Raw genomic sequence first — 11,581 nt, 5'->3', positions numbered from 1 at the left:
ATGTGGATTAATTATGATTTATTACCATACGTGGATAGCCTTACCATACCTGGTGGTAATTTAAATTTATTACCATATTCGATATTTCCCGAGTTATGGCCTTACCATACCTGGATTGATAGCCTTTGGGGTAATTTAAATTTATTACCATATAATTACCATATTCAAAATTTCCTGAGTTATGACCTTACCATACCTGGATTGATTTATTACTATACGTGGATTAATTATAATTGATTACCATAAATACGTTGGGTATTGCCGGTCAGACGAGAAAAGAGAAAAACCGGTGGGAGGGGCTGGTGGGAGGTAGGACAAAGAAAAACCGGTTGAAAATAAACCGGTTGAAAATAAACCGGTTGAAAGTGGGGGGGACTATTTAACCAATTCGTCCATTAGGAGTAGAGATAGGAGTAGAGATATATGCACATATATACATGTGACAAATACGGTTTACTGCATTTTTGTATATCTAACTTGCAATTGACATCGATGAACCAAAACTCAAGATTGAGCAAACAAACAATCTTAACACTATTGTTCTAGCAGACGCTCCTTTCCATCATCTCGTTGTATTGCAGCCACGAGATTTGCCGTTGCAGCTTCATCTGCGCGTAGAACTTTGCGATGAACTCGTCCGCCTTCACGTCCACCCCGGCATCCTCGCCGGCCTCCGCGGCTCCCGCCGAGCCGACGCTCGCCTCCATCATCGCGCGCTCGAGCAGCTGCTCATCCGCGCCATCGTCGAGGCTCTCCAGGCCGCACTCGCTCGGCTGGTCATCGTAGAAGTCCCCGGCGCAGCTCGCGTCCCTCTTGCGGTCGTCGCGGAAGAAGTAGCGGTCGTCGCCGTAGACGCCTGGGGTGTCGGGGACGGAGGGCGCGATGCAGGGGATGAACCGGAGCACGCGCGCGGAGGGGGTGCGGAACCGGAACGCCGGCGTCTCGTCGATGGAGAACTCCCGCTCGCCGTAGTGCAGCCGGTCGTTGCGCCGGCCGCCGTGGCCGAGGCCGAGGCCGGCGACGCGGCTGTGCCGCAGCGTCTTGAGCAGGCGGAGGCTCTGCGCCGCGCTCCCCTTCCGCGCCCAGAGCACCGCCAGCCGCAGCAGCCGCCACGCCCGGCCGCCCACGGAGGCCTTCCTGGTCGCCTTAGGAAACATCGCCGGCGCCGCCATTGTGCTTATCTGCGTGGATTCAGCAAAAAGGATCGCGAGGCCGGTGTAGCTGCTCCGCTCTTTTGCTTTTGGTGTGGAGGTTTGTTCGGTCTGGTGATGGATGAGTGTGGCGGGGATCGCTGCATAAATAGGGAGCTCAGTTGGGATGCTTTGCTTGTGTCGTGAGGCGGGAGCGGGAGCGCGGCGGGAGCCAAGGGAAGCGACCGCGTCTGTTACCTGCGTGTTTGCTTGGCAGTTGTGCATAAGCTGGAGCAGCAGTGGATGATTGCGGTCAGGCGTGTGGGGCCCGGCCGCCAGGAGGGGCGCCACATAGTGCGGCGCCTCATCGGGCTGACGGACGGCGGCTAGGACGCGATTGCGCGTCGTGCCTGCGAACGTGGGGCCGTTTCCACTGTCTGTTCCGTGGGCCGTTTTTTTTAAACGGAGGCAAAAGTTTTGCCTCATCGATTAATTAAGCAGAAGAGAGTTGCTCGGTTAATTAGGGAAAACCGAGCGAAAACCAGATTGCCCAGTTAATTATGGAGAACCGGGCTAAAACCCTCACAACCGCTGAGCGGCACACATAGAAAGCCCCACGCACACCACTCCAAAGAGGGCCTCACGAGACCGCACGCAGGCGTCATCGTCATCACTTCTCCCCTAGAGGCGTCATCGCCATCCCTACACTCTGAGCAAACGACTCCCACTTCGCCGTAGGCGATCGTCGACTCAACCCACACTGTAGCAGACACGTGAAGCTGCATGAAGATCGATGCCAAAACCTCAGCCTCCTGCGGCCAGCCAGCGCAACTCCAACTCTGACGGAGAACTCAGTAGGACAAAACCAGGCACGGCTGGCGCCACGGGAGATCGCCGAACGGGCAACCTGCAGCCAGTCATCGTATACCACAGGGCCTCGCCGTCGCAGCTTCGACTCCATAGCAACAAGCAAACCGAGGCAATACCGTGGACACGCCGAAGAAGAGCCGACTACCGCAACCATTGCCGCGTCGCCGACATCACTCCCACCATCATCGTTGCCACAGAAGCCTGGACGCCACCAACCACCGGTCCCGCTTGCCGATGCCGAGCTCCAAGACGAAGCCCCCAAGAGGGAAAACGACACCAAGGCGCCGTCATCGTCCGATCATAAGATCTAGGGTTTCCCCTGAAGAGGCCGAGATGGCCGGATCCGTGCGAGAGGAGTGCGGCAGCAAATCAGCGATGCCTCCAGGAAGGTCACGACGGCCACAGCCGCCGCCATCGCTGGTCACGACACAGGGCCGAGACAGAGTCTTCACCCGAGCTCCCACACCACCTCGGTTGCACATCATCCCGCACCGGCACCGACAAGCCCACCAATCATCCTCGCAGCCGCCGCCGCCGCCCGAGCGCCAAACAGGCAGCCCGAGCCCCTCCACCACGCGCCCCGCCAGAGCAGCAGCACCAAGACGGGCCTCCACCACGCCGGAGCAGGTGGCCACCCAGCCACAGATCCGTGCTGCCCGGACCTCCTCCGCACATCCGCCGAGCCTCCCTGCCCGGCCTCGCCTGAGCCGCAGCCCCTCACGCCCGCCTGCCGAGCTTTCCTGTCGCGGCCGCCTTGTCGCCTCAGTGCGACCCACACACGGCACATCCGCGCCGGCTGGACCACCCCACGCCGCCGCCGTGCCTCTGCACGGTCCCCTTGCGCTGCTGCCGTGCCTCTGCACGGCCCCTTGCGCGCCGGAGCACCCGCGGCATGGAGCCGCCCCTGCACGTCACCCACTGCAGCGCGACTACTGCACCGTCGATCCCCTCGCACTCCCTTTGCACCGGCGCCCTTGCCGCGACGCGCAGGCAGCAGATCCGCGCCGCAGGACCCACTGCACGCACAAGACGCCCTCGCCCCGACGCGCAAATCCACGCCCAGCCCGCCGAGCCTCTACGCCATGGCCGTGCACCGGCGGGCGCACGCAGCACCCCACCAAGGCCGCCACGTCGTGGCCGCCAGCCTTGAACTCGACTCGCCGGCGTGCACAGCCCCTGGACCACCAGCGCCGCCGGACACCAAGAGCGGCAGATCCGCCCCCACTGCGCCGAGAAATGGCCCCACCGCCGCCGACGCCGCCCGGGCTTTGCCCCGGCGACGCCCTCCGGCGGCGGTGAGGGGAGAGGAGGAGGAGGGCGTGCCTTAGGTGGCCGGATCTGGGGCGCCCCGGTGCGGCCCGTGGAGCCGCCCGTGGGCCGTTTTCATCCATGACAGACAGGGGCGTTTTGTTTTGCCTTCATCAAGCGGCAATCTACAGGAACAGGGTGTGAATAATCGAAACTGAAGCTCCTTGTGATTTCCTTGGTACTTCGCGTAATTAGCCCACTGTCTGCGTTCGTAGTACGTGGGCACAACTGTAGTTTTTCGCGGGACAGGTAGCTAGCTAGCTGCTAGCCTGGCTTTGCTGTGCATTTTGTTTTCATCTAGTTACTTGTGAATTGTGATGGAGTGGAGCTGAAGATCACGTGGTATAGCGTCAAGAACGAATTGCTTTGCTTGTATCTCTGTGAACGCTTCTCAAATGACGCATCATTCCTTCTTAACCAATCACTCTTACTATAAAATTATAGCCACAGCCACGCGTTTCCATGGAGTTAACTCTAGCTGCTCGTCAGTGGGGAACATGGCTTTGCTTAATCAAGAATGTAAACCGCGTAGCAGTGTGGACTATGAAGACCTTAAGCCCAACTACCAGCGCAATCCCCGCGGTACTGGCAGCTTCACAATAGTTGTGAGGCGGACGTGGACCTTGCGCGTCCACCTCAGAGTCTCAGGGGTACTGTACTTGCCAGGCCAAGAGCTCCACAGTGTCACGCCGCACAAGTGAAATCGTGTACGCGGTCTCCACGCTGCGTCGAAGCACAGGAATGTACCAAAGCCCAACGCAAAACAGCCTGAAGAACTGAAGCCGGAAAATTTACCGTCATGTTTTCTGAACCCCCGGTCTAAGATTCTGTTTCTGTCTTGAGTATTGCATAAAAAAGGTGACGAATACAAATTTCCTCAGCCGGTATAAAACAGCCGAAAATCACTGCACAGCTAGCCTTGAAAATCACTGCACAGCCAAGCTAAAAGAGAGGCACTAGCCCGAAGCTTCCCATGAAGTTTCACCAGAGATATAAACACCAAAAGCAAACAAATTTCTTATACGAATCTGGTTCATGGGGTCACATGGCATTCCCACAAATCCTGGCTGACAACTAGACACAGCGATCACACGCTGGAAAACCCAAGCCTGTCATGCAACTACGCAGGTACTACCAAACTGCTCACCACAAACACCTACAGCTCTGTTGTCATATAGCTGCAGCCTCAACAATTCCTGGTTGCTTTTGTGCTAAGGCTCCGCTGAACAAGACAGTTCACCTGATTTTTTTGGAATCATGCAGCATGGGAGATATGCAAACTGAACAAAACGATCTAACGGTGACCGCGATACTTAAGATCACTGCTGTCATCCGTCACCTGAGGAGATTATAATATCGCCTTTCCGTTCGGTACTGAAGGATGTGATGCCATTAGCCCGACAAAGCATTACCTGCTTACCACGAATGATTCATTCAGAATGAAGAGGTAGCGGCCACGAAATAGCAGGGCTAGATTGCCCACCTGCAAAAAGGAATTGGACAGCACAACAAGTCCAAGATAGACAAAACAGATTGATTCAGACCCAAGGACCTCTGAAAAGTCAAGACCCAGTCTGGATCTTCTCAATTAACGGGCATGCTTGAAATAATAATTTTAGTTATATTAGAGAAGTAATAGCTGAATTACTAAACAGGCGAGACGCTGGCGGTATTTTTCAACTTCCTTTTGTTCTTTTATATAAAGCCCCCCTATTTTCTTTATTGAAGACATTTAGTTTGCTTAACAAGAGAACATATGGGCAGGAAATTTCAAGAGCATTTTGCATGCTATATTACTCATCAAGCATAGATAACAGATCTCTCCAAAATGTCTGGATGCTCACCATGCGCACCTGGGTCTTAGGGGTTGTTTGGTTTGTGACTATGGTTGCCACACGCCCACACCTTACCACACGTAAGGTAAGATAAGTTTGACCAACTTAGGTGGTTGTTTGGTTCAAGCCTCATCTTAGGCAAGATGCTTTTTGCCACACTAGGGTCCACAACACATACAGTGAAAAAGTGTGCCAAGATTCCCTTAGGCTTGCCAACTTGTGGCTTCCATTTTGTTGAACTAACTTTAGGTAAGTTTGGTAAAGAATGTGTGGCAAAATGTGGCATTATTAAGACCTAGAACCAAACAGCCCCTTAGTCCCGACCTCCACATGATGCTCACAATTGTTCTTCTGAATAAAAATGCCGAAGGTGCTAGTGCTTGTCGACTAAGTTTGCTTTTTCCTAAATCAGAAGAAAATATTCCCAAAGAGTAACAATACATACAATGCGGACCATTTATGTAACTGTAAAAAAAACATTTTTTTTCTAAAGGAACCAGCTTATGACACATAGAAATATAACTGCAAAAGCATCTCCAAAATGCTACTAAAAGTTATCCATAATGTCCATTTGCTTCTTTTGATTTAATTGTCCAGATAGTGACAACCCATGAATACCAAAGATTTCCATTTTCTTCTATGATCAAATTGTTTTCTGATATGTACCTTTCAAGAAGTATAATGCCCTTGTAGAGTAGCAACAAAGGTAGCAGAATTGAAACTTCTTTTACCTCTTTTGCGAACACACAGGAGAGCTGCGTATCATTTCATTAAGAAGAAAAGGAAATGTACAAGGAAGAGGGAGAAAACTCCCTCAACCCAGCATCGGTTTCAAGGCACTGATCCTTACAATGGACAAGCCATATTCTTATTATGAGATCTTGCGCATAAGCAGGGATCAGGGTATATCTGGCTAAATAACACTGCATCCTGCTAGTCAAGATGGGCAAATGATATTTGCATTACAATTGATCAGAAGCGATTCTGATTGTCTAATTTATTCTATAGCGAGGAACAGATCGATAATTTCTGCACAGGTTAAAGATGTTCATCAAAATACACACCACTTGCCTATAAGAATAATTGATCAAACTAGTGACATGATTGATGCTACTTCTCAGATGTTAAGAATATTGCCACAACCTTTCTTTATTGCAGTATCCCACTATATCACTAAACTATCACCCATACAAACTACTAGCAACCAAAGGTCAAATGCCTGTAGTATGGATATCACTACAGGCACCAATGTTCAAGTCACTATTTATCCAGGCAAGACACAGATATCTAAAGAAGAAGCTTTTTGAGTAACTCAAAGTTCTGAAACTAGAATCATAAGCACGAAATGGATGGTGCACCGACATGTCCATTTTGTCTTAGATGCTAGATATAGTTCTGGCAGGTTGCTACTCAACCACAATGTATTTTACAATGTTCCTAATGCTTTATTCAAACGACCTGCGTATAGTAAAATAAATATCATGAACTAAGCATAATAAGTCTTTACTTGTTCGCCTAAAACATGCTTAACTTTACATGATAAAAATCCAAGTCTCGATGATATCTGCTGGCATAATTGGCACAAGATAAAATCTGACCCAGTGTAACTTGCTCACATGTGATACATTTCAATTTATGGCCTGGAAAATGCTCATCAAATCATATTAATAACTTAAAACCTGCTGATATATGTGTCATTGTTAAAATGAATATAAGTCTAGCAGAACAAGCTATTTGTCTGCTAGTTGTTATATCTACAGTATATACTATCCAACCGGAATCGAATTACTACATGGGAGGCCATCTGCGGGTAAAAAGCTGAACAAGAAAAAATGTCACAATCTCAGGCTGCTTGGACTTTTCAAAGTCAATCATTGAATTTTGCATGGTCACAACTTGAAAAGACACAATGGCTGTGGCTCAAAGGTCTCATGGTTTCACTTAAAAGATGCCGACATTCCTGACTTCCAGAAAGTATGGCAGGGCACTTACAAGACAACCCAACTACATTCCAGTTACACATTCATTCTAGTTTTCTACGAGGAGATATGAAAACTCTTGGTACTGACATAGTTTGAGACATCCTTAGCCCTTGAACTGCCACTCCCTACGGCACATGGGGCAAAGGGGGGTTGATGTTTGAGAATTGACCCACTTGAGTATGCAGTGAAGATGGAAAGCATGGTTGCAGGCACCCCAAATGATTGGGCAATCATCACCAGGGAACTTACAATCAGGGCAGCAGCCGTCAAAAGCCATCCTGCATATGCCACATGTCTCATCTTGTGCGTCCCATGTCCAAGAAGCCACCGCATGCCACTGAAGAATTTTGACCTTCATGGCTGTTACCTGGAATACAGCAGTAGATGCAATGCATGAGTCATGAGAACATTGTACTAATTGCAGCTTATCAGATAGCAATCAAGAAGGAATAAGGCAGACAGGAGAAGAGAAGTTTCACAAAAATTAAATGGTCTAAAAGAACACATGCAGTATTAGCTTTCTTGTCTTCAATTTTATGGCTGAAGTTGCAACTTGCAGGTAAAGATAGAGTGATAGATAGCTACAAGGATACAAGTCAATAACAGAGTACACCATTCGAATGGCTCGTAAGTCCCAACTACTAGCATCCACAAAGCGACATGGTCAACACATTTCCTCGCGATATGCAGGGGCGGGCTTAACATGAGGGCTTGTACAACGCTACACGGTGGACGGGTGCTCCAACTGCCACCTAGGTTTGGATGGTTCCAAATTGACGCAACGTGCTGCTTGCAGACTAAAGCTACATCCTGCAGAAGAGCCAACCTCTTCGGATGTGAATACCAGGGTTAGAATGCATTGGCGATTTTACAATTGTCGAGGTCGCCCGCGAATTCGGCTTTGGGGGGCGGCAGAAGATAGGGTTATGGTTAGGGATAGCGACGCAGTACCTTGACGGGGGGCAATGGAGGAGGCACGCGCGGGCCTCAGGCCGCCGTCGACCTCCCTTGTTCGCCGCGTGGACGCAGACTCCGCTCGTCTGCTTTCCCTCCCAGTCAGTCACTCGACTCACTCCGGTCTGTCTGCTTGTTTGTGCGTGGAGAGGCGAGAGGTGCGAGGGGAAAGGTCAAAAGGGAGGCGTAAAGGATGGGCCGAAACTCAAGTCTGTATGCGGCCCGTGGCAGTGGTAGCCCTGGGCTGAAGTGTTGTGCGTTGTGGTGCTGCCGGTGAGAATTGAGACCCGGGACAATAGTACCACCTCGCCAGCGGGAGCGAGAACGAACGGGTGGCTGGCTATATAAGAGAGCGAGGGTGCAGTGAAGTAAAGCACGCAGCTGCGTGGTGAGCACAAAGCGAACTATTCTTTCGCCTTTTACTAAAGAATACCGTGTGCACGCCACAATAAGCAGCATACACTAATTTTTGAAGGGTGTCTTCTTCTTAAGGAGGGGACCCCATCAAACCAAAATCTGGAAAAATTATTGAGCTACTTGTCCCATTTGTATTGTTCTGAAAATTAAATGCATATGTCGTACACGGATACTGTACGAATTGTGGTTCTGCAAGGAGGTGTCACATGCATCGTCTGTTGCGGTACCCGTCAGGGTGTCAAAACTGCACAGCTCGATCGATCTCCGTCAGGTAATTTCCACCAGGCACCCCTAAAAAAAAGATAATTTCCACCAGGCGCGACCCGAGAAAGGTATCTTTGCCACCCCCTCCAGGCGAGGGGACAACTCATTCCAGATGCTACGCAACGCGGCTTCACGGTTGACGCCCCCCAGCCCAGGCGCATCGTCTCTTTCTGCACACCAACTCATGTGAGTGTGAGCTAGTCGCATCGCATCGACCATTGCCTGATGCAGCAGCAGCAGGAATCTTTCACGTGCACACTTCATCCACCCAAATGGAGAAGTTGCATGCTCTCAAATTTGTCACCCAACTTAATTACACAGGTTATGTTACGCTCATGGAGGAAAACGACTTTTTTTTTTGCTAACTTAAGAGGAAACTATCAATTGAGAGCAGTGGACGGCTCATAAGTGGGACAACAAAGTCTTGTCTTAGCAAATTGAAAACAGTTGGCGGCAACGGCACAACAAATTGACAGGTTCCTGATACGCCAATTTGGGGATGGCCCATTTTCCTCTCATGATTCAGCTAACCATGCCTCCGTCACACTGAAGTGGTATAAAAGAACCTAATAATATCTCAAAACATCAAAATACATATGCAGAATGGCGTGGCTTAAGGAGAGGCATATAGAGATATCATGAAAATTAACCAGTTCCTTTCCAAAGATTCAACTCCTGTTGAGACATTCTTGAAATAACTAGCTAACTAGCAGACAGTAAGAACAGCATCTGCAATCAAAGCAATCTCATGAGGAAGCTCTTAAATTTTTTGTTTCCTATAAACCTGACCCAAAAGTTACCATCACAACCTCATGGACAAAATTAGCAAAGGCAACAGCATCCGTTACTCGCACATTGTTGCAGCGTCTTCTTCGATCCCAATAGAACTCACCCAAGACCACGGATTCTGGAAGAGAGAATTAACAAGGGGTAGATTAGAGGCGAGGTTGAAATATCAGGACCAAATTGTGGTACTAGTGATATGTTACAGTACTACTACTTGGAAAGGGGAGCATTCGTGGAAATAAAAGTTGTGATCAATTTGGTACTCGTTGGAGATCTGTCATGTCATATGTAGTACTATTTCCTTAAATAAGCTTGCATAATGGAGGATGAAACAGGATTGCAGTTATACCAACACGTAGGAACCGCAAAAAACGACAGAAATTTTATGCGAGAAATGAAATCCCTTCTAGTAGTGTTTATAGAAGGCTAACGGATTTGCGATTTCACGGATGAAACCCGTTTCCACAGCGGAAGGAGGGGTCTTCCATGATCGGGTAGCCACGGCCGATTCAGGATGGTGAAATTAGAAGGGAGCGGGGAACCAAGGGAGAAGACCGAAGGAATGGAGGTGATCCTTACCAGCCATGGATGAAGCCCGTGCACTTGTCCTTGATCCAGCGGAAGCCCCGGCGGAAGGAGGCCTTGACTTTTCCTTCCACCGAGTACGCCTTGTAGCTCGCCACCCGACGCCGCCTCTTCACCTCCGGGTCGCTGAAGCACCAGGCGGAGCCTATCCCGCCTCCGCCTCCGCTCTTGGTGACCGGCAACGGCGGCGGCGGGGACCTGGTGGGCGGCGGCGGCTTGACGACGAGGTCGATGCGGCGGTCGCCGTAGGGCACGATCTCGTTGCGGTAGGGGCGGTCGTAGTCGGCGGCGGAGGAGGGCGCGTAGGGGCGGTACGCGCGGTCGTAGTCGGCGGCGGCCATCGCGAAGCCGCCCGCGGAGCTGCGCTTCGGGGAGGAAAAAGGAAAATTCCGCTGGTGCCTTCTCTTGTCCCCCTTTATTCCCCCGGTTCTTCTTTGATGGAAGAAAAAGGACTACGAGCTGGCGGTGGGGACTAGGAGCGAGTCTCCTCCTAGCTATGAGCTGACGCCTTTTTTGTTTGACAACACAAAGAAAGAAAAGATTGTTGTGGGAAGTGGAGTATCTGCGGGCTCAAATGTACCGTAGTGAACAGTAGAGTTGACAAGAAATAGTAATTTTGAAAAACTGAATTCTTTTATGGTAAACTTTGATAAATGTTTTGCATTCTTGCAAAATTTCAGCACGAAATGACATCATGGAAGTCATAAAAAAATTGATGCTAAAAAATGCTAGTTTCCGAAAATATTTTGGAGTACTGATTTTTTTTGGCCACGACTTCCACGAATGTTATTTCGTTCTAAAATTTGTTAAGCATACAAAATATTTATCAAAGTTTACTAAAAAATTTAATTTATTTTTTACTATTTTTTATTTTACTGTTCATCGGGGTGCATTTGAGCTCGGGATTAGAATACGATTTGACATCATTACCAACAGATGCACTGCACTGGCGTCCACTGTTCCAGTGGTCTATGGCAAGGGCATGTCGAACACCATCCCTCAAAACGTTGTTAAACATCCTACGCATAGTTCAAACACATTTTGTTCTCCATCATTTTTTTCAGCGACTCACCTCCCTCCTCTCCCCCCGACACCCATGTCCCTCTCTGAGGCGACACAAGGGAACCCCTAGCATCCTCGCTACCAGCGGCCTCATCCCCGCTTCCCTCCCTCGCTGTTGTTGTGGGCCACTGCAGGGCAAAGCCTAGGCAGTGTCGATGACGGCGAGGCCTCTCCCGAGCGCGGCTTCCCTCCTCCCCTCCCCCCCACCCCGACGACGACACGAATCTAGCCGCTGGTGATCTTGGCGACGCGACGCAACGTAGGTACGGCGACGACTCTACTCAGCATCGGTGATGGTGGGGTGGCCTGTGTCTAGTGGTGCTACCTCGACGGCCACTGCAGCTAGCGGCGCTGGATCCACCCTTGTTGCATCTGGGTAGTGCGCTCG

The 11,581-nt window shown here is 50.2% G+C and overlaps 3 protein-coding genes and 1 non-coding gene across 4 annotated transcripts; 1 reads left to right on the top strand and 3 right to left on the bottom strand.

The window, feature by feature from the left end:
- Positions 1-438: 438 nt before the first annotated feature.
- LOC123081875 (uncharacterized) lies at positions 439-1,290 on the bottom strand. The gene has a single exon (XM_044504389.1). It carries the CDS (start codon positions 1,170-1,172, stop codon positions 543-545), a length of 630 nt encoding a protein of 209 aa, XP_044360324.1. The 5' UTR covers positions 1,173-1,290; the 3' UTR covers positions 439-542.
- Positions 1,291-6,989: 5,699 nt separating this feature from the next.
- Positions 6,990-9,074, bottom strand: LOC123085644 (anaphase-promoting complex subunit 11). Its single transcript, XM_044507316.1, has 2 exons — positions 8,077-9,074; positions 6,990-7,492 (listed from the first exon to the last, which is right to left on the bottom strand). Exon 2 carries the CDS (start codon positions 7,481-7,483, stop codon positions 7,229-7,231), a length of 255 nt encoding a protein of 84 aa, XP_044363251.1. The 5' UTR covers positions 7,484-7,492; positions 8,077-9,074; the 3' UTR covers positions 6,990-7,228.
- On the top strand, positions 8,459-8,577 carry LOC123088714 (U5 spliceosomal RNA). Its single transcript, XR_006442024.1, has one exon. It is a non-coding gene; the product is annotated as a U5 spliceosomal RNA (small nuclear RNA).
- A 238-nt stretch (positions 9,075-9,312) lies between the features above and the next one.
- On the bottom strand, positions 9,313-10,620 carry LOC123085643 (uncharacterized). Its single transcript, XM_044507315.1, has 2 exons — positions 10,126-10,620; positions 9,313-9,667 (listed from the first exon to the last, which is right to left on the bottom strand). Coding segments are annotated over exons 1-2 (348 nt in total). The 5' UTR covers positions 10,473-10,620; the 3' UTR covers positions 9,313-9,666.
- Between the last annotated feature and the right edge of the window lie 961 nt (positions 10,621-11,581).

The sequence above is a fragment of the Triticum aestivum genome, chromosome 4A (genome assembly GCF_018294505.1).
Source record: "Triticum aestivum cultivar Chinese Spring chromosome 4A, IWGSC CS RefSeq v2.1, whole genome shotgun sequence".
Classification (NCBI taxonomy): domain Eukaryota; kingdom Viridiplantae; phylum Streptophyta; class Magnoliopsida; order Poales; family Poaceae; genus Triticum; species Triticum aestivum.
Note: the sequence above shows the minus strand (reverse complement) of the source record. Positions and strands in the feature narration are given on the sequence as shown.

Bases quoted from the DNA above. Each gene is read 5' to 3' on its own strand.
- LOC123085643 (XM_044507315.1), bottom strand. From the start codon at position 10,472: ATGGCCGCCGCCGACTACGACCGCGCGTACCGCCCCTACGCGCCCTCC.
- LOC123085644 (XM_044507316.1), bottom strand. From the start codon at position 7,483: ATGAAGGTCAAAATTCTTCAGTGGCATGCGGTGGCTTCTTGGACATGG.
- LOC123081875 (XM_044504389.1), bottom strand. From the start codon at position 1,172: ATGGCGGCGCCGGCGATGTTTCCTAAGGCGACCAGGAAGGCCTCCGTG.